This window comes from Amblyomma mixtum, chromosome 5 (assembly GCF_055824585.1).
Source record: "Amblyomma mixtum isolate Tamu chromosome 5, ASM5582458v1, whole genome shotgun sequence".
Taxonomy (NCBI): domain Eukaryota; kingdom Metazoa; phylum Arthropoda; class Arachnida; order Ixodida; family Ixodidae; genus Amblyomma; species Amblyomma mixtum.
In genome coordinates this window covers 190,852,875-190,875,951 of record NC_143016.1, presented here as the reverse complement: position 1 = coordinate 190,875,951, position 23,077 = coordinate 190,852,875, and the positions used below count along the sequence as shown (strand labels likewise).

The 23,077-nt window shown below is 44.5% G+C and overlaps 1 protein-coding gene across 13 annotated transcripts in view; it reads right to left on the bottom strand.

Moving 5' to 3' along the window:
* Window positions 1-23,077, bottom strand: part of LOC149345254 (uncharacterized) — a 179,693-nt gene that overhangs the window by 17,104 nt on the left and 139,512 nt on the right. For 10 of the 13 annotated variants that reach the window (XR_016283260.1, XM_089546514.1, XM_089546524.1 and 7 more), the window contains 5 exons: window positions 21,154-21,293; window positions 16,170-16,281; window positions 10,560-10,652; window positions 8,309-8,407; window positions 6,082-6,132 (listed from right to left, as the gene is read on the bottom strand). Coding sequence is in view for 11 of the 13 variants with exons in the window: in XM_089546514.1 (XP_089402640.1) it covers window positions 6,082-6,132; window positions 8,309-8,407; window positions 10,560-10,652; window positions 16,170-16,281; window positions 21,154-21,293 (495 nt within the window). In the remaining 2 variants the exon portion in view is untranslated. Of the gene's footprint in view, window positions 1-115; window positions 460-5,176; window positions 5,305-6,081; window positions 6,133-8,308; window positions 8,408-10,559; window positions 10,653-16,169; window positions 16,282-21,153; window positions 21,294-23,077 lie in introns of those variants that run through there. The other 3 variants (XR_016283261.1, XM_089546516.1, XM_089546525.1) reach the window with 3 other exon arrangements.

The window sequence follows — 23,077 nt, the reverse complement described above, 5'->3', positions numbered from 1 at the left end:
AAGTTGGTTCGTATTGCATTAGAAAGCTAGGATGCGCACATGGAACAATCACAAGAAAGAAGACGGGACGGGCTTTCTTGTGATTGTTCCATGCGCGCATCCCAGCTTTCTAATGAGTTTAAGAAGTTTACAGGGAGAGGATGGCCGCAGCAGGCACAGCTTGTCGGTCTAAGCTTTGAGGTCGAGACGGATCATCTTGCTCTTGCAGCCCTCCTTTTGGGCAAGGGCGTGGAAATTTTGCCACCTCGAGCACAGCAAATGCGGGCCAAGCTGATGCGCTATCAGTACATCGTGAACCTCAGAAAATCCTAGCTGCAGCCAACATTGTTTCACGGGCACCCTGCAGCTTACCAGTTTTAAAAGTCGCTAATAGCCTGGAAGCCTTCATCAGTAAAGTCCACAACGATCTGCCTCCACTAGTGGCAAGTTGGCTAGATGACGTCAAGACTGGCAGTGTTCCTGGGCCATACAATAGCAGACTAAGAATAGAGTACCAACCCACATAGCACCTTACAGGAAGGAGAGAGTCAAAATGAGTTTTACCCAAGGACAAGCGCTGACTCGCAACTAAAGGCTTTATTTGCTAAAACCTTCGTATAGAGAGGAACACTCAAAGGCATGAAAAGTGATGATACAGATAAACCATAACAACACAGCAATAAAAACAACCCAGAGATGCGCGTGACCCTCAAGCGTTCTCAAGGAAAGCACTGATTAATACTGAGAAAGAAATTCAGCCTTAGGTTCTTACTCCTTGTCCCATTATTGTCCTAAAAGCTGCCCTAATTGGAATGCTATACTTTTTCAGCAATGTTTGCCATTTTTTTGCTGCAAAATTATAGGAGCCAAAATATATTTTTGGATTGCTTCCAACAGAAAAATTTTCATAGAATTATTGAAAAAATAATGAGGTTCCAGAAAATTTTATTTTACTTTCTGCAATTAAGAATCCAAACAAGTGACTTTGCAAAATCGAAAAATTGACGTTATCCACGTAGCGGTATATACAACTTTTTTTCCAAGAAAACTTAAATCCAGGGTTTGATGGATACCCGTCTGGTCGGGAATGTTCCTGGCGGGAAAGTATTGAGCGCCGACAAATCTTGTTAAAATAAAATTCTTAAAATAAAATAAAATCTTGTTAAAATAAAAGACGTTTTGGCCCCGCTATGGGGGCCTTGTTCACAATAAAGGGATGGAAGTGAGGGTTGATTAAGTAGGCTTCATGATGTGATGTAAGCAGTGGGTGTATATCAGGGGTAGATTGCCTTTATTGTGACTGAGCACGTGTGCCGTCGTCTGAATATGAAGGGATTCATCTCTTGCAAAACTGAGCATGATTCCCTTGTGCCAACACATCTGCCCATCACATAGTATAAAAATTCCACTGAAAACGAAAAATGGTCTTGGGGCCTCGATTACCGTTCTTATTACACACCCACACATGCCTAAAGGACAGCAATAAAGCTTTTGCTGTCATTCGCATGTTGGGGAGTCACTTGTCTTGTCGCTCGAACAGCACAGAACAGTAGCAACTACCGAAAGAGTCTGCTCTTGTGTCCAGCTAGCTACACTTGCTCAGTCGTCTGGAATTATACTGCTTTGGCAGCACTACTACACTGACCGATGTTCCTTCAGAAAGAATGGCCCATTAATGGTTAAGAACAGTAACATAATTATCTGTGAGTTGCTTTCAGTGAATTTATCATGGAGGGCGCCAAGGAAGCATATCCTTGCTGGAACCACATGATGTGTGGAAGGTAGTACACCGTGCAGTGTTCCTATCCACTGCAAGCAGCTGAAAAGTATGTGCCATGCGGTAGCCATGCAATATGCTGCCTTACTGTCCCCTGGATAAGTACATAGGGTGCTCAACTTTGAATGCCTTTTTAACCTGATACTTCTTTTCTGGGCTGCTGCTTATCTAGTGCAGCCGATTTCTTTTATCTAATTTGACTCTCACAACCACACTAAATGCAATGGCAGTATTCTGATGTCTTGGCATGATATTTTGTTAGCAGTTGCACATGTCCACACTAACTACGCCACAAAAAATGACTACTGCAGGTTTGTGTTGAGGAAAAAAATCTAAGACTGTTGTTTCTATCATATTTTGTAAAGCACGCAGGCTTTACAATGAAAAATGAAAAAAAAAAAGTTGCAGAAAAAAAATGTTCTAGGGATAAAATGCTGAAAATTTGTGCATTTAGTACTTGCACCGTTATCAGCAAACCATTAAAAATTCATTAAAAAGTTTATCCTGAAAGCCCCATCCCCCCTTAAGGAGGCCGGAATGATACTGAATGTAGACAAGTGCAAAATCTGGGCAACACGAGTGAACAAGCCCAGCGAAAAAAGAAGGCATAAGAAAATGCCACTGCCAGAGAACACACCACAACTCCTAGGCAGAACTCGGTGGCTGGTAGAGAAGACCCAGCTACAGCTAAAATACGTACAAGGGTGATGAACAGAAACGCGAACAGAGCGGAGCCCAGGTACTCCCCTGTTCGCATTTCTTTTCATCATGCTGTTACTTCGGTGGTAGCAAAAAGACACCAGAGGTGTCCATGATACATTCTAGAAAGACTCTTAGTGCCTTTTTCTTACCATCCAGGTCAAAGCGTGAAGAAACTGTTCGCACTTCTTTTCATCACAAAGGCTACAATGCATGACCTCAGCCTTTTGAGAATGCCATGTGAAAATCCTCAAGTTGGCTTTTCCGCTTATCACAGCTGACCTGAACGAGATGGAGGAGCTCACGCCAGAAGAGTTTCGACAGTGATAGGACAAGCGGCAAGGGTGTGGGCGTTGGGGAGGAAAAACAGCACGGAAGTGTAGAGACTGCAACCACGTGACCTTGCGCTGCAATTGTTGCAAGCGGGTGGTCGGCCATCTTGTTTTCATCGTGTAGTATGCGGAAAAGCCCAGTTACTGAATTTCGCGTGAAGGCCAAGTCTAGCAGCGCCCAAATGTGTTCGGTCCACGCTACAAACGAGGGAGAAGACACCATTGTACTGTTTCCCCTAAACTTTAAACTCACTTTTCTGATCATTTGTTCAGATATTGTTGTTTTGCACAGCTGAATGAATGAAAGTCTGCAGCATTCGGTCGCTGCTGATTATTTCAGAATTTTTGAATATTCGAAAATTTTAGAATACCTATTTATAACATTTATATAAATAAATATATTGATATTTATTTATACTTATAACCAAAAAACAAAAACATTTAATTCATATTTGAAATTTCGAATATTCACAGACCGTTAAACATCTGTTGACAGTCAGCGCCCATCCCTTTGTTACATCCTGTTGTTTCACACTGCTTTTGAGCAATAGCAGCTTTGCCCAGTAACAGTACTGTATTGCAATGAAGTTCAACTGCATACACAAAGAGCGGCTACTGATGACAGTTTCTTTCTGCACATGTAGTACTCCTGGTTGAAAGCAAGTTCCGCAGTAGTTTCAGTAAAGGATCCGGACAGCCCAATACTGACAAGGTTTAGATTCTGCCAATTTAGCACCTTTAGGCAGAAAGCACAGGTTAAAATGTACACAGAAGTCTATTCTTCATTTCGTGAAGAACTATTCTTTTTTGAATAAAAAAAGAAAGATAATATACTTCCACGGCATAGAAGCACTGAAACCTTTGCCTTTATGTGATGTCACCAACTTCATATACATGCAACCAGTGGGCGCAACAGCAATGCCTAGATGAGCATCACCAACTTGTTCGTGTTTTTCGTACAGGATGTGCTTGGACTGCTGCTGATACCAAAGGCATTGTCGATGACATGCCAACCATCGGTGGCCATTCCTTGGGCTTCTGGCATCAACAAGGAGAACCAAACACTTCAACCGGGTGCATTCCACCAGTGCAGTGCCCATACAGCCTGTGGCACTACGATGCTATCAATGGAAGCAGCAAATGCATCAACACGGGCATCAGGGCTATGGAATATAAAAAGCAGCTTCGATAGATCCCTCGGCAGTGGGCTCAAACACCAACACCTAGATGAGCATCACCAACCCGTTCGTGTTTTTCGTACAGGTGAGCAAACCGCACGGGAAACCATTTCGAAGTAACAACGTCTGCTTACTTTTGCTGCCGTGCCCGCAGCCACTTTGTGAAATGGTCTCAAATGTGGTTATCCGGCTTACACATTTGCTTCTAGGCGGCAATATTGATAATAAGGGAGTAATTACTCATTGACGTTTACCCGAGCGCAGCCATACGGCTACAAAGGAAAGCTATACAGCTTTCTCAGAAACTTCGTAGTTAAAGAAAAATTCGTCCTGGTCCGGGGTTCGAACTCGGGACCAGCGCTTCACCGGAGCAGTCGCTCTACCAACTGAGCTAAACGGGACGGCAAGCTTATGGTAGGGCGAGAGCGAATTGATCAATAACTCGAAGTGGGAACTGTGTTGGTCAAAACCAACACAGTTCCCACTTCGAGTTATTGATCAATTCGCTCCAAAAATTCCAAAAATTTGACCGCCAATATTGATAATTGCTGATGATATTCAGGAAATTAAGAAAGGGAAAGCTCTAACAAATAAAAAACTGAACACAATAGAAAAGAAGCTTGAAAAAAACAGCGGGCTCAAAAACAGGTGATGGACTGCGCCAAGAGAGTCGCTCAGTTGGAACGTAGCCTTGCTATCATGACGAACAAGGTTGATGCTCTTGAGAACAGGAGCCAATCGTTTATGATGTTAAGTAGCAACAGAGCATATTTACAGATAGCTTGCATGATACCATCACGAAAACTGTATTCAAGGAGATAGGCGGTGTTGAAATGGCAGTTATCAAAAGAGTTCATCGCTTGGGCAGTCAAAGAGAAGACAATGATACTAAACCTAGGCCGATAATCTTGAAGCTTCTTCAGCACCGACACAAAATTAGCATTCTTAAACAACGTACCAAACTAAAGGCTTCTCCATCGGCGAAGATTTTTCCGTTACTGTTAAGAATATCAGGAAGAAATTATGGGACCACACTAAAGAACACTGCGACAGAGAAGAAAAAGTTTCTCTAGTATATGACAAAGTAAAAATAAATGATCAGCTAGTCATGTGGGAGAATGGCTGCAATGAAATTGTTGAAATTAATCCAAAAAAAAAGACAAAAGCAAGCCTATGAATTCAATACAAATTAAAATTAAATACAGGTTCACCTCTTTTTGAAATAAATGTTGACAGTTGAGTGCTCCATCCTACTGTCCTCCGTGTTCTTGTGTTCTGTTGTTTCTTGCACTGGGTCTTCCAAACATACCGTATTTTCTTGTGTAAGGGCCGTACCCCCCTGTTTTGGAATAGATACCGTATTTTCCTGTGTATAAGACGCGCCCTTGTATAAGACGCACCCGCCATAAATGCAGGCTGTCATTGAAAAAGTTGGTATATAAGACGCACCCGTGTATAAGACGCACCCCAATTTACCCAGTTATGCTAGCGAGGCTTAATTAAATACGCTTGCGCGACCATTGCGAAATGCACCGTACCTGTGAGAAGTTGTCAAGTAACGCTAAGTGACCGAAAAAGGCAACACTCGTGCCGTAGCCGCCCATGTTTTAGCAAAAAATAAAGAAAATGAAAGAACTCTCCTTATGATAAAATTCACCTAAAAAAGTTGCGCGCGGCCGTCCCGGTATTGAAGTATTAACCGTGTTACAACCGCGTTATTGGTAGTGATATTTTTGTCGGCGGAAAAGCTTGAACATGAACGTGAGTAACTTCTGAACTCGCAAAAAAAACACGGAAAATAAGCATATAAGACGCACCCTTGTATAGGACGCACCAGCAAAATTTTTGAAAAAAAAGCCGCGTCTTATACACCGGAAAATACGGTAAGTAAGAAAAAAATACGCTTATACATTTTTTTTCCAATTCGTGTATGGGCGGCAGCTTCAAAATTCCCACCCAAATTAAAAAAAGAAAGTGCGGCCTTTAGATGTGCTTATGCGGCCTTTCAGTGCAGCAGTTTTTGATGGGTTGCCTAAACATGTGATGGACCTGTGCTCACAGCTCCCCAGGCAGAGCTGGCAGTTGCGGCCACTGTAAACAACAACAACCACAGTACCTGAGCCAAGTGGTCTCCCTCGGGATGGCCGCTGCTGCGACTCACGTCCAGCTGCACGGGGACACAAGAACACAGCCTCTTGAATGACCACTCTGCACTTAAAGGTGCAGTGAAGAGGAATTTGAACTCGTTTTTCTGCCGCGGGAACTCAATCTACACGTTCCCTGCATTCTTGGAAACTTCGAATTATTGCCCTCTGCGGCCGATTTCCCTAATTAAATCAGATTAACGTCCGGCTCCCACCTTTTTTTTTTTTTTAATTCTCCCCGTACGGTGGGTGGCGTCAACCAACGCGTGGAATGCCTTTCACCCAGTCCCGTGGCGGCTTGCCGCTCTGCCAGCCATCGGCGGAGTAATACATAGTAATCCGTAGTAGCAAATAGTCCGTGCATATTTTTATTTCTGCGGGCTTTTTTTTGCGGCTACATTATCTGCGAATGAAACTATTTATTCACGGAAACCTAAAAAACAAAATAAAGCAAAAGCAAAGCCTCCATGGAGCTGGCTGAAAGGCACTCCACACGTTGATCGACTCCACCCACCATACGCGGAGAACTGAAATAAGAAAGGCGGGAGCCGGACGTTATTCCGATTTAATTACGGAAATCGGCCACACAGGGCAATAAGTCGAAGTTTCTAAGAATGCTCGGAATGTGTAGATACAGTTCCCGCAGCAAAAAGACGAGTTCAGATTCCTCTTCACTGCACCTTTAACACACACTCTTGTTCCCTTCACTTGATCACTCAACGTTGAGATGAGCATTCTTTCACTACTGCCACTTCACAAGCGAAAGCGACTGTGCCGGCCACATCAGCTTTGCCTGCCAACTCTGAACAATCAGAACCCTTGCTTCAGCATTATCCCTAACGCATGACCTGTTTGGATGATGAGGAAATTGTACCACCAGGCTGTATTGCGGCTGTCATGGCAAACTGTGACAGTTGCAAGCAGATCACACACAGCACGGATGTTCTACCATCCTTCAGGACACAGTGCGCTCTTTTAATTAACTATAAGCAGATTGCAGACCACACTTATGGCAACTCAAGTCTAGACCTCTGTATCAATGAAATATTCAATGACTGTTTAGTACGAAACCACATATTTATTTCTCAGGGGCACTGCATAAGGGAATGGATTCATCAAGACACAAAGAAAACATTAAAAAATGATGATGCAAAAGTAAATGCCAATTTAAATGGGAACAATATTCATGGGTGTCCGACAACACGATTCCCAGCTGGAAACCAGCAGCAAGAACATCAATAATGCACAAAAAACAACGAAAAGCAGCTTCCGAAAAAAAAAAAAACAGCACGCGATCACAAACATTCAAACAGTAGCACCAATAAAACAGCCCAATGTCCTGAAAAACAGTGACAGAAAAAAATATTTCCGAGGTTGCCATGAATGCCAGCGCTGCAAGTCACCTCCCCTCAAGCCCGCGGGTTTGCTCCAACCAGTTCCATTGCCTCAGACACCCTTTGACCAAGTCGGCATGGATCTTCTGGGCCTATTGCCTGTATCATCCACCGGCGATGAGTGGATAATTGTCGTGACAGACTACCTGACAAAGTATGCAGAAACCAAAGCAGTGCCGTGTGGCCCATCGTCTGAAATCACGCAGTTCTTCATGCACTGCATTGTTTTACGACATGGCACCCCGTCCTATGTGATCACAGATCAAGGAATGGCTTTCACAGCGCAGCTCATGTACGAGGTATTCAAGTTGAGTCACACCAGCCATCGCAAGACTACTGCCTACCACCCGCTGTCAAATGGGCTCACCGAGAGACTCAGCAAAACTATAGCAGATATGCTCGCAACGTACGTAGACGTCCAGCGTAAGATTTGGGACGAGATCCTCCCATACATAACTTTCGCGTGCAATACAGCCATACAGGAGACAACTCCCTCCGCATGGTTGCCTGGTCTGCTCGAGACTTTCAGGAAATAAAATATTCAGTTGTGTTCCAGCACTGTCCGTGTGTATTTCTTCGCCTGTGTGAATGCGTCCCGTTTTGCTGGTTTTTGTATCCCATTGTAGTTGTTGAATGCTTTGTTCCATTGCATTATGCACCCACAAGGTGCCCTATGCTAATGTGTGCGTAGCTAAACACGTCACACAATCAGATTCTGCCACACTGGACATCCGGGGAATGCAGTACAACCCTGCGGGGACATCATTCACTGCTGATGAACACACAGGCGAGGCTGCAACACTACCTGGAGGGTGGTGCGCAGGCGTGCCTCCAGTTGGTGCAGCCGCACGGTGTGCTCCTGGCCATGCTGCAGGCTCTGCCCTTCGGGTGCCTCACGCTTCTTCTGCACAAGACAGGCCGCAGTGAATGGCATACGGTGGCCACAGGGAACCGGTGGCAACAGTCACCCTTTGTAAGACAAAATCACCAGGGGCTCTTTTTGCCCTTAAGGAGCCCCCGATGGCTTACAAAAAACGCTGAGGAACCCTGGCTTCAGTCCCCTTCCAGCCTCACAAAAGAGGAGCATGCAGATGTGTTACCCCCGAAATGAGGCGAAAAAGTCTTCCCTTAAGGGGGGACGAGGGTCTTAAAACTGACCTTGTTATCTATGGCTTGAATCTCATGAAGTATTGCACACGGATGCGCTTTTCTCTTCTGATTCCAGAAATGTAGCTGGTGGTCTTAGATCAAAATTTATCTTAGATGCTAGTATGTAATTAGGTAATTTCTTACGCAGCTTAAAAGAACTTTCCCATCGCATTTTGTTGCTTTTATTTACGTGAATTGATGGCCAGAGAATTCCCATACCCAATGACATTCTTACTTTTTTTGTTTAGGCCACGTATGAATAGCAATTTACAATTGGCTTAACAACTTGCAGTGTAAGATACTGCTACCTTTTACTCTCGACATAGTATATCAGGATGACATGCCTTTAGAGAAAAACGAAGAATGTCATCGGGTATGGGAACTCTCTGGCTATCAATTCATGTAAATAAAAGCAACAAAATGCAATGAGAGAGTTTATTAAACCTGCGTAAGAAATTATTTAATTACATTCTAGACTTTTCAACATTTAAGACCACCAGCTCAATTAAAATTGAGCTGGTGGTCTCAACGGAGCTGGTGGTCTGGTGGTCAGATTTCAAATTGAAAATTTGAAATCTGAAGAGAACAATGCACCTGTGTGCAAAATTTCATGAGATTCCAGCCGTAAATAAAAAAAGTTAGTTTTAAGACCCTCGTCCCCCTTAAGCAATTGCAGCAGGATTCGTCCCGAAATAGCGTGGGTAAGAGAAAGGTGGCGGTTGATGCGTGCATGCATTTACATAATCGGGAACCCAGCTGAGAACCCCTACATGGTAATCATACATGCTACGATTCCATAGCCTACATTAAGGAGCTATGAAACGAGGCACAAGTACTCACACTTGTAAAAAGTTGCAGACTCTCAACCGTCCTTTTTCTAAGTAAGCAAGCAATTTAGCACTCAGTGAAGTATAGATTAAGCTATTGCACCCGTAGATAAGCAACGTTCCTCTGCACATGCAAAAAAATTTTTGTGGCGAACAGTTGGAAGTGGTAAAGCAATACATCTACTATGGCCAAGTAGTGACCACAGATCCAGACCACGAGTGTGAAACAACTAGAAAAATAAGAATGGGGTGGAGCACCTTTGGTAGGTACCGTATTTACTCGAGTCTAACGTGCCCCTGATTTATGTGACCAAAAAAAGAAAACTGCAAGCCAGTTTGTACCTGAATGCAATGCACAAGTGATTTTTAAGACCTATTTTCTCCGAAAAAAAAGTGCGCGTTGGAACTGGGTAAATACGGTACTCTCGGATCATGAATGGCAGTTTACCAGTATCCCTTAAAAGAAAAGTATGCTATGTATATTTCACTTAATTTTTATAGATAGGCTTTTTGAGTTAGAAGAACATTTTTTGGCACAGTACTGTCAGTGGTGTAGCACATCAGAATACAACTGAGACGTGCTACCTAGTAGGACGATTGAGTAGTAAACTTTCTAACTATTACTGTTGATCTCCTTATTTATTGAGAGGTGTGCAGCGCACCGTAGGTAACACTGGTATCAGTTTTTAGAATTTTGAAAACACAATTATTCTTGGCGCTGAGGCCCAACAAACTCTGGCTACACTGCATCAAAATCAATGTGCTTTCGAGAAGCTTAGAGGCAGAGCAACCCCTCCAGTGCATGTAACTCATGGAAAAGTGCAGGTGCCTAATATTCATTTTGTGCTAACCTCCTGGTCTGAATGAGTAATGTACACCTATGGCAGCATTTATCCTTGCGAAATTTGAGGATACAAATCCAGAAATGGTTCCTCGAGGAATCTGAGACATGCAGTACATGTTGGTCCAGCCAGGGCAAGGCCATTTGACAGCTTGTGGGCAAAGTGACCGAAGACCAGATGAGTGTGGATGGACAAAACTGAGCATGACATGTGAGTACCCCACAGCCCCTGGACCCACCGGGGTGCTTGTGCGTGGCTGCTGCGGTGCTGCAGAGATGGCACTCCGAGGAAGAGGGCGGCCCAGCTCCCGCTCCAGCCAGCGGTCCTCGTACTGCGCCAACAACAAACATTTCCCCACTCCTGGGTGCTTTTAGCACAACCAAACGCTCGCTGTCTCAATTCTGCAATGTCTCAGGAAATCTGCCAAGGTGGAGTAGCTTTACAGGTAGGGACCCTTTGCTTCAAATCTCTGTCTTTTGACCTAGCTATGAGCATTTGTTTTTTTTATTTCGAAAATCACAGTGCATTCGCAAATTTTGCAATTTGTGGCCATGCAGCTGCCATGGCCTGTTTTTACCACTGCTGTTCTCTTTTCTAGCACACATTCCTCGGGTGGTTAAAAAGTGGCTCTTTCCACGAAAATGAACAGAGTTGGAAGTTGACGCTAATTCTGTCTTGTAATGTTGTCCTCGTTTTCATATGCCAGTTCACATTTATGTAAATGTGTCGCGATACAACCACCTAGCTCAAAAAAAAATCTTGTAGGAGCCCGTTAGACAGGTTCAACGTGGGCGGAGCTAGCATATCCTCATGCGGCCCCCAGTGCAGCACAGTGACTGGTTGAAACGTGCCATCGTGCGGAACATATGCTATAACTATGGAAACTGTGACAGTACGGAAACTGCACCTAGCAAGGGTGGCAATGGCAGCAACCGCAAAGCGTTATCACATCAGCCGTACAGCTGTGCTATGTCTCTTCCAACCACTTCAGGTGCAACTAAAACAAAATCACCGTTTCAGACGGAGCTGGTGTCACACAGGCAGCTGAAAGCATTCTTCAGCTACTTCCACATTCTATCCAAGATTCTCCGGACTTTACGCTAGAGAGAGATGATGAGCGACCGTTAGCAAAGACAAACTACTGACGGTCAGTTAAAAAGACACAGACCCAATTAAAGACAGCTGGGTGAAGGTTTATAAACGACAGTTCGTGTATTAAGTAGCCAAGGGGAACTTTATCAAATGCCTTTTCAAAATAGAGCAACAGAGCATCACAGGGAATACTGCAGTCTAAGTAAGTGAGTAAAACATGTAAAACAAAGGGCAAGCTGAGTTTCACATGACCGGCCCTTGCTGAAACCGTGCTGGTTAGGATGGAAGAACATTGCAGAGGTTAGAAAGGCAGCAACAAGGGAGTATAAAATACGCCCCATGATTTTGCAACAGACGCAGGTAAGGAAAATCGGGCGATAATTGCATGGTGATAAGCGGTTGCCTTTCTTGAACACTGGAATGACCTTAACGATCTGCCAGTCACGAGGTAGTGATGCTGATGAAAGCAATTGCTGAAAGATGCCAGACGACGAAGTGTTTTTTAAACAGTCAATAATTTTAGCTATGCCATGAGGTTCAAATGCAATGCTGCTTCTGATATGGGATGTCAGAAAGGCTGCCGGGGCAGTTTCATTGATGAAGACAGATGAAAAAGCAGGATGAAGTACATTTGCGACATCAGATTCAATAACAAGATTTCCCACCTAATCCCACAGAGAAATGGCACTAGTTTCGTGGGGCATAATACTTTTGTGAGGCATAATGGTTTCAGGTCGCTTCGTATCATCGATGGTAAAGTATCAGAAAAGAAATTACATTTCACTTGTGATGTTTGGGTATTATAGTGTTTAGCAGTGCTGTAATATTTAGTCCATGCTAAAGGTGTGTTTGTAAGCTTAGCAGATCGAAACAGACATTTGTTATTGTTATTCAGTCGCTTTAATGACACGTTAAACCACGGTGATCCATCTCTCTCGCTTACTGTTATGTTTGGAATATACAGCTTTAAGAGACGCTGGAATTTTGATTTGAAAAAAAGGCAGTTTGATTCGATGGAGCAAAGCGAGAAATTGTGTGTCTAGGAAGGTTGTTAGTCTGCGATATATGCCTACATAATCTCCTTTATCGTATAGGGTAATTGTCTCTTTTATTTTTTCAAATATTGAGCATGCTGCAAGAGAATGTAGTGTGCACTGACATGTGATCGCTGAGGCCATGCATACGAGTTATTGCAGAGAAATTTTCAGGGTGAGTAGATGGTACAAGGCCTCGGATATTAGCGAAGCGATCAGTGACACGGGTTGGAGTGGTAACTAACTGTGTTAATCCGAAGATGAGGCAAGTGTTTACAGATTCGCTTCCTGGAGTGCATTTAGTGAGCATTGATGCACGATGGAAAGTTTGGGAATGCAAATTTGAAATCCCCAGAAAGAGTAATAGGAGCGTTTTGGTAAGTACTAGTCAGGGTACTCAGTGCATCACAAAATAAGGGTGCAAATGAATGGTCACTAATTTAAGAGAGCATGTTGTTTAAGAATGGTCACTACTAGGTGGATGGTAGCAAATGCCAATAAGCAGCTTGGGAAAACATGCAGTGCAAAGAAACCAGATACTTTCGAGCAGGGTTAGAATGTCAATACGAGAACAACCCACTTCAGATTTAGTAGCAACAAGCACACCGCTGCCGCGCAAGCCATCAGTTCGATGTTTATGGAAGATACCAAAGCCAGATATTGAAGGCAGAATTTCGGAGTTGTGAATAGTGGGATTAAGCCATGTTTCAGTAACTAATATTAAGATTAAGATTAAAGGGACACTGAGGAGAAATTGAAGCTGGCTTGTATCGACAGAATACCAGCTCCTGATTTCAAAAACGCCACTTATACTGACAACAACGCTCTTGTAACGTAGAAAAGAGCGAGAACCAAAATACAGGTATCGCCGCCACAGGCCAAACTCGCAAGTACAAGCGTGATGACGTCATAGGACAAAACAGTGTTGCTAGAACCAATGGTTCTAGAAACACTAGAACACGAAAAGCCACGAATCACTGAGGTGCAGCCAATGCATGCGCAAATCTTCTTGACGTCGCCAGATGGCACCACGTATCCGGCAGCTACGCGCGTGCCTGCAGCATCGGGACAAATCAGCGCCTGCTCACCGGCAGTAGGTGGGCTCCCGGTATTCCGCTAGCGGTAACAAGGTACATGGTATGTTAAAGGTGTCTATTTGCTAGAACTTCGTTGACGACTTTGAGAACTGGATCCATCGTAACGCTGGCAAAACGCTGGTGCAAACGTAAACGAAGCGACGGTAGCGACGGCCGCAATAGCCGATAGATGCCTTCAACGTGCGGCCGGCGGTAGCTTTGTTTTCGGCTGCTGCCAGGCCGCACTGCTGGCCGTCAGAAATCACGGAGTCTGCGTTATGTCATGTGCACGTCATGTTTCACGTCACTTAGTCCTCTGTCGTCATAGGAGAATTCCAAGTTTGAATCAGAGTGGCGGGAAAAACTTTTTCAACTTCGAATCAAAATTTCTTGGAAATAAATGCATCTTTCGCTGCCGGCCAAGTGGCAACAAAGCCATGAAATGCCAAACTATCGGATTTTGCTGTAAAAAAAATATTGATAGAGCTCTCCTCAGTGTCCCTTTAAGTAAGATTTCAGTGAGTAAGTGTAAGTGAGTATTCAGTGAGACGAATGTTGGAAGAGGACAAAGAAATTAGGTTGCATAGCTGATCTCGTTTAGATATAACGCTGCGAATGTAAGTTAACAAAAATGAAAACTGGCAGTGGTCACGTTGGCATGACTTGCACTGTGATATGGCCTTGTTGCTATTTCTTCTTTTCGATAACCTCATTACAGATGTAGCGACCCGCACGGCTGGCAGTGGCGGAATACCGAAAACGACAAACTGGCTGGCACGCACTATGGAGAACGCTTGGACCTCGGCCTCGGCCGAACGCTGCCACCGCTGCTTTCTCTTTTCAGGCAGCCCTCAAATAAACATGGCCGCGGTCGCCTCCTGAGCGATCTCCATATCGACCTTTACAGAGATTGGTTTGGTTTGGTTTATTAGGGTTTAACGTCTCAAAGTGACTCAGGTTATGAAGAATGCCGTAGTGAAAGGCTCCGGAAATTACAGAGACCTTTACAGAGATATTGTCAAATACATATTATCCACGATAAGCCAGTCTGAGTGCAGTTTAAACTTTGTGTTCAGGTCAAGGCCAAATTCAATGAGCCGCTTACGAGCGTGCCGGGTTCGAAAGGAAAAATCTTCAGCAATACCAAAATCTGCATTTTTCAACTTGCCACTCGCAGCGAGCATTGACTGTCTGTCTTGAAAATGCGCAAACTTAACAATGATAGGCCTGGTTCTATCGATATGGAACGTGCCAAGTCAATGAACGCGCTCAATATCCTGGGGCTGAACTGTTTCTTCCAGATGCTGACAGCAAAGATTGATGACTAGTCTCAGATTCTTCCCAAGATTCTTTGTCGTTGTCTTTCAAGCCATAAAACTACACCGGCGTGACTGGTTCTCTGCATCATCAATGCATGAAGCCAGTGCAGATACAAAATCTTTACATTCGTTAGTTGTTTCCCTCGTGCTCTCTACCTCAAATTTCATGTCGGCTACACATGCACAATCTGTTTCGTTTGTTAGCCGCGCTTTTAGTTCGCTGAAAGTTGTATCATGATCTGCTAAGGTGGAGTGGATGGTCTTTAATTCTTCAAGCATAGCAGCCTGTCCGGATTGAAATTTCGCGCATACCGTTAGGCAGATCAGCTAAGCTTGGAACAGGGGCAGTGGGGCCAGGGTTAATCTCTACAACACCGGCTAACAGAAGTAGCTTTGATAACATGTACACACAGTCATACATTATGATCGTACATTATGATATTGTAAATGATCGGCTCGCTTTAGAGGTCTTATATGTGGCATGACCGCTTGGTGGCCTATATACTACATAACGCAAGCGTATTATAGCCAACCTGAAACACCCTTTTCAGGGGCCCTTTAAGGGTAACAGAGTGGATTCCAAGAGAAGGCAAGTATAGCAGGGGGCGGCAGAAAGTCAGGTGGTCAGATGAGAGTAAGAAGTTTGCGGGAATACGGTGGCCGCAACTGGCAAAGGACAGCATTAATTGGAGAGACACGGGAGAGGCCTTTGCCCTGCAGTGGGCATAGTCGGGCTGATGATGATGAAAATATGTTTGCTGCCTTCAGAGTATGTATGAACAACGTTGAGAATCACGCCCGGTGTATGGCTCATGTGAAATGATACCTTGTGAGGCTAACATGAAGGAAAAGCTTACGATGGATATACAGACGAACTCCTGTGACAACAGCAAAAATACATAGCGACCGGTCAAGGCATTACTTTTGATTGTGCTATTTTGTTGTTTTTTCTGCTATTTGGTCATATGCTATAACCACTTCTTTTGTGCCCGGCACCCACTGTGAATGATGACAGTGTTGCTGCGACGGCTACACACTGTGCATGGCCAGCCGGGCCCCATGGCATTGTGCACCGGCACTCAGTCCTTGCTTGCATGGAGGACTGCGCAACGAATCACAGAAGTCCTCTCCGACGGTTCATAAGAATTGTAAACAAAGTTTTGCAACACAATAAGTAGCCACCAGCCAGTGCTTGCCCCCACTGTTTCCCAACAAGACACCTCTTTGCACATCTCCGTTGGCTTCCCCTTTCCCTGCAGCAGCACGACGTCAGTGAAGCGCAACTCGACCACAGCTGTGTGACAAGATTCAGCTTCCAAGAGGGTACCTGTCGGTGCAGCCGCTGCTTGGCGGCTTCTGCTTCAGCCAGCTGCACAGCCACCGTGGAAAACTTGGCCTCCAGGCTGCTCTTGTCTCGTCGCAGCATCTCCAGCTCAGCGCTGCATGGACCAGAGCATCACCTGTCAGCTTTGTACCCAAAGGAAACTTCATTGCAGCCCTCCCTCAGCAAGTGGCAGGGCAACCACCCAGCCTTTCATGCCACCAGCTTCCTCCTGTCCTTTCCTGGCCACAGTGACAAGTCACACTGTGCCTCATGGAGAAAGGACGTACTTAAGGAGGGACACAAGGATCAAAGGTGAATTTTTACATTAATGCAAAAGCACTACTCTGACGGGTAAACCTCGAGCAAGATCTTGCAATGTTTGTCAGTTTGCAGTGTTTGTGCCAAGTGAAAGAAGTAAATAAAAATAAGATCATATAATTATTTGCACCTGGTATTCAACCCGTGGCGACACAAACAGATCAGCTTCATCTTCTTCATCATCTAACACTACTATCAAACCAATATTTGCACTTTGGGCTGTGGTGGCAGTGACAGAGAGATGTGCGCTGCATGCGTTGGCATGGGCAACACTGTGGCAGAAACACCGCACTAGAGCAATACGTGTTGGTACTGAACACATTGCTGCAGAAACGCAGAACTGCCTCAGTGGTTAGGGCACTCGGCTACTCAGCCGGAGGTCCCAGGTTCAAACCTGGTCGCGGTGGCCACGTTTCGATGGAGGCGACACGCAAAGGCGACCATGTGCTGTGCGATGTCAGTGCACGGTGAAGGACGCCAAATGGTCGAAATTAATCCGAAGCCCCCAACTACAGCACCTCTTTCTCTCTCTCTTCTTTCACTCCCTCCTTCCTCCCTTCCCTTAAGGCGCAGTTCGGATGTTCACCGAAATGTTAGACAATTACTGTGTCATTTTCTTTTCCTCAATAACCAATTTTCATTTTCATCTCATAGGCCGCCAGCGTACAATGGGTAAACTGGCATTGACAACAGCAAAGTTGAAGACGCACATAACTGGCTCCTTGGGTCAACGGACACTTCAATCGCACTTTCAGGTATGGCAATGGTGATCATCTGCAAAAAACTGTGCTTTCGCGCAATATTTCCTTCTTAGCAATGCTAAACCGCCAGACATGTTTTACTGGTGTAGAGCGATAAAATTTAACAGCCTTTTTGAGAAGTGCAATAAAAATTACACATAAAATTTCATTGATATATCTTCAGCAGTTTTGACTTTATAAATTTATGAGTGCTTCACTGCTATGCCAAACTTGCAGATAGTCGTGTGTGACAACAAAACATGGTAGGAGTCTTGGAGTCGTTCTTAATTTCAATGAAAGGAATTGTTCATGCAGTGACACTCCCAAAATATCTTTATTAGCCAGATTTTTTCTACGCAGAACACTATATACAAGCTTGCATAATGCGCTCATTCTCATCCCATCAAAGTAGTTGCACAGTAAAAATAGAGTACTTCAAAAATGTAGGAATGTTGCTCCATAAAAAATTTATCAAGGAACACGGTGCAACAAACTGCACGAAGATCCGTGAAGCCATTGTCATGCTACACTATCTGCAAGCAACTACAGTGGAACCTCGATTATACGACGTTCAGGGGACCGCGCAAAACCGTCGTATAATCCGGGTGTCGTATAATCGAAAATCAAGCGTGATATTTTTTAACGTCTGAACTTCATCGTCATCTTTTTTTTTTTTTTTTCGGAACACAAATGCAGCACATTTTGCCGGCAAAGGGCTAGTCTTCAACAAACAAGATAAAATGGCCGTTGAGGCTGCCATGAGCAGCGGGGCAGCGGCTCGTGGGGTTTTCTTGATAGGTGGAAAGATTAAGGCGCACCGGTTATCGACTGGCTAAAGTGTGCCTACCGTATTTACTCGATTCTAAGCACCCCCTTTTTTTCATGATCGCGATGCCCAAAGTGAGAGGGGGTGCTTAGATTCGAAAAATCTAAACTGACCCCCCCCCCACCCCGGGCCCCTCTTTTCGCGGCGAAATCTCGATGAAACGGGCGCAAGAAAAAACATTTTATTTAGGAAACATTCAAAAGAAAAATAGCTGCAGACAGTTCTGTGCTGCCATCTGTCTTGTAGTGTCGGAACGCAGCAACACAAAAAGCGCCGTGGACGCCGCTGTCCTCGCTTCGGCGAGCGCGGCCTCGCCCGCTTATCTGTTTTTTCAGCAGCGTCCGCTCCAGCGGACGCATTTGTTGCTGCCAGGGGCGTCTTATCTTTTCTCTTTATCTTTCCTCTGATCTTTTAAATCTCCTCTATCTGCACTTGGCAGCGGTGGTGGCTTGGCTCGAGCCAGTAGGCAGGCCTGTGCAATTTCCTTTTCATCCTTCTCTCAGTCACAACAACAACAACGCGCAGGCCGCGCCTCCTCAGGACTCCGACTGCACAGGCTGGACGAAAAAGAGAGCAAGTGCACTTGGTGGCCTCGGCAACGCTCTCTTCCGCGCAAAAAAGGGGGTGCTTAGATTCGCATGCAAAGTTTTTTTTCAGAAATTTTTTTCCGAAAATAGGGGGGGGTGCTTAGATTCGGGGGGTGCTTAGAATCGCGAGAATACGGTACATCCCGGCCTGCGTTTGCTGACGACCTTTTTTGACGGACGTACGAGCCAGATGTCGTACGAAGCGGGGTCCTTCTAAAATTTGCGTCGTATAACCGAGGTTTTTAATGCATCGTCTCTATGGGGGTTTTGCCGGGACCGCACAAATTCGTCGTAAAATGCGGGTCGTCGCATGACCGGGGGACATATAATCGAGGTTCCACTGTAGGGCCAAAAATACTTTTGAGAAAACTGGAACTGAAGTTGCACAAGCTGCCACATTTGTGCTACCTAAAGTCATGAAAACATTTTTCCAGGTCCATTGTGGGCTGTTTTCACAGAAAATGTTTTTGGGATGTGATTGAATAGACCTCATAGATAACAAATCTGATGTCTGGCTGTCACACTAGCCACCAGAAACAGTGCACCTGCATACCGAACATCAATTTGGTGCACCATCCCGAGGAAACAGGATAGAATAGTATGCCAGCCATAAGGGCCTTCATTTATAGTTCTACAGTACACTCCCTTTAGAATGACCTTGAAGGGATCAGAAAATTTGTTGGTCCTATCATGAGTTCACCTTTTATGAAGTGGCCTCCTCAAAGCATGGTATGCATGTCCAAATATGTGTGACATAGAAAATGACCTTGCAGCGAGAAAATAACTGGAAATAAAACATATATGGCACTATGCATGAGGTGAGCTGAACAGTGAATCAAAGTCCCGTTGCCCTGCTTTAAGGGGGGACACTGGTCTTAGACCTATTTTCCTTACTTTTAGTCCAATCCTAATGAAACTGTACCACCTTGCTCAGTTTTTTGTACTGATTTCAACAATGAAATTACCTTTCTCATAAATTAGTTGGTTTCCAAGATAATCAATTTTAATTAGTCAATCATTAGTACCCTGGTGCAAAAAAAACTGCTCAATAAAAAATCATTTTTAATCCATGGCTACATAGTATGGTGAGTAAAGAGTGCAATAATCAAAACCATCTTTCCATTTTACCCTCATCACTAATTTTACAGCACTTGGAATATCAATGTTCAAGGTGTGAATGTAATGCATCGATAAACTTTGCAAAATTATAAATTTTTGAAGTGCGATTGAACAAATCTTCGATTACTGCACACACTGTGCCTTAAGCTTCCCCTAGCAAACAATATGACAACTCTATTTGTCCTAGATGTTGAGATATCAACATACTAAGACAGCCAGATGCCCAAAATTTTCATGCCATTAAATTGTCTGCTCCTGCACAAATTCAGCCCACACGATGATCTGAATTTAATATTATGGTCAAAATGTTGATTTCTTGAAGGTAAAAATTGGTACAGTTGGAAAATGATAGCTGTAGATTCCACAAATGCCATTTTTGAAAATTGATTTTTTGGTCTAAAAGACCAGTGTCCCCCCTTACAACAGCTTTGGCCTAGTTTTCTTAGCAAGGCATGTTGCTGGGTGAGTTGGTCTGCAGAAGCACGACAGAGAATGGCCACAACTGCACAGTTGTGTCCATCGTCCTTCATCTGCCAGCGCAGCATATCTCGAGTTCTCTTCTTTTTCCTGCCTCACTTTTGAAGCGACAGCCATTTGCTTCCTGTCTGCCCCGATTTTTGAGGCTCGCAGTGCTCTGAAGGGGTAGCTGCGCACCTCTCTCTTACCTCGCTCCTTTCATAGTGCAGCTGCTGTGAACCCTACACACCTTTCCATCCGCCGCCCGTGCGGTGCCGATACCAGGCCACCTCTACGCATGTTCAGTGTTGGGAATTGCCAATGGCATTTTGGAGCATGCTTTGCAGCAGGCAAAACTTCCATTTGGAGCAGCTTCCTCCTGTTTTGTAGCAGAAGCCCAACACCGAGATATCAGGTGAAAATGTGATTTTATAGGATGTTTCACCTAAGTGGTGAAAAATTGGTTTGAAAATTGGTTTTTGAGACAAGGAAATGGTGCAGTAATTGTCTCGCATCTCTGTGGACACCCGAACCATAAGGGCAAGAAGGTGGGAGCGAAAGAAGCAAGAGAGAAAGACCAGACGATCTTTAAAGGGCCCCTGGAAAGGGTGTTTGAGGTTGGCTATAATACGCTTGCATTATACAGAGTATAGGCCTCCAATAGTGGTAGCAGAGTCAGCGCAATGTGGGTCAGGTGCTGCCAGTCATGGTATATACAGCACTTAGTGCTCGAGGGTGTGGTTGCAGCTAAGGAGCTTGTACGTGGAGGAGCTAGTGTTCAGGCACATTGCACACAATGCACTCCTGCGGGAGAATTTTGCAAATTTGTAGTATTTCAAAATTCGAATCAACCGTGTTCGTTTCATCAAGACTGTAATGTATTAGACGTTGAGACATTTCTGAACAGCTCAGCAGCAATGCCGGACTGGCAGGCCACTGACCAGACGCGCCGCCTCTCGTCGTGCAGGGCGGCCACCTGGGCCTGGGCGTCCCGCAGCTGCGCCTCCAGCAGGTGCTCCCGCTGGGCCAGGCGCTCCGACTGCTGCCGCTCCAACGTCAGCTGCTCGCGCAGCTGCTGCACCTGCGGAGGACAACGCAAGAGCTTGTTTGCCTGCACGGCTGCACCCACTGCCTTCAGAAGTAATACATAACAAGCCGTTGCATGATGCCGCATTAACTCATCATGCATGATGCATGCATGTTGCATGATGCATGATGCCGCATTAAGTCGTCAAGCAGTCCACACCAACCTATGAAAACTGTAATCAGACAGCACCCCATGGTTTTCTTGTGAAGTGCTGATTCTGGCCTAGTTTATAGGTATATGCAGTTCTACCTCCATGCAAAGGTTGCTTCAAGCACCCAGTAACTGCGATGAGAAGTCACTCTATTTGGAGTCCAATGCGTTGCTCTAGCACTTCAGAAAAGGGTGGCACATATAGTCGAACCCGATTATATTGAACTCGGTTAGATCGAATCACCCTTCATATCACCCTTTATAGGTTGAATTCCTGGATGGCTACCTGTAGGTGTGAACCTTGTCCTCAAGACTGCCTTCCGCAAGCACCCTTTCCTGTTGTCACTGGCTTCGCTTTTCCTCCTGTTTTCTTCCTTTTATTCCTTGGCGTTTTATTAGCTTGCTTTAGCTTCATTTGTTATTTCCATTTCTCATAATTGCATATCCCATTCGCCAATGGTCATTTCACCTCTCCCCCCCTTCGTTGTTTTAGTGTGGAGCCCTGTACACTCCTGTTTTATACTCCTCATTTTATCATTTACTCTTTCTTTCTTTCTCTTTTTTTATTTTTATAGTTATATATACTTATATATATTTTATAGTTTTTCATTTTACTATATATAGTTTCACAGCCCTTGTCTGTTTTCCGCCCAGTTTCCTTTTTATCTTTTACTTCCCTTGCCATGCTCATAAATGTAATTCCACCTTTCTTCAACACATGTTTGTCCTAGTCTGGAGCCTTGCACACTGCTTTCATTTTTTATCTCCTCATTTTTGCCGTGTAATTTGTTTGGTTCTAAACCTCGACGAGCTTAAAAAAAGTGCACCTTTGCAGTAATTAAGTTCCAGTACGCGATGCCTATTTTGTGTTCATCACACCCGGCACCGCGTCTTTCTTATTTACCTATTTTCCACGTGCTGTAATCTTAAATGTGCTCTTCTTTGCACATGCTCATCGCTTGATGGTGGTGATCGGCTCCTATACATTTGACGTGGTGGCTTTTCGAAAATAAAGTTGCAAGTCAGTGCCTGTTCCATCCAGTTCTGTGTCGTCCGTATCCTATGTTTTCGAAGACCTGTTAGCCCAAACCAAGCTACTGCTATAGCTACCACTACCCACAGGCGCACATGTTCCCAAAAGGTAGAGGAAATGTACCCCGTGTGGTGACCAAGTGTGCACAGTTCAAAAGCAGCAGGAGTGTCACAAAACATGCTGCTCAATTAGTGCCACAGAGCCAGCATACTCAGAATGCTAAACACTAGATTCGCAGCAAATGAGTCAAGTCTGTTACAAGTGAACTCAGTAACAACGAGGTAGAAGGGGCCGTGAGATTCCTTCATTATAGGCGCTGCTTCGTTTATAGCAATAAAGAGAAATCTCGATACAATGAACTTTGAGGGACCGCCCAGAATCGTTCGTTATACTGAAATATCGTAATAATGAAATACTCGAAAATCAAAGCTAGCACAGAAAAAGCTCGTTAATTAAACTTCAACGCACCGGGAAAAATGTTTGAACTATCGAATGGCACCAAAGAAACTGTCAAGAACTGCTTGCATCACAGTAAATTTATTCTGTGAAAGGCTGGGCAATGCTTGATTTTGAGATGAGAATGGAGCAGCAATGG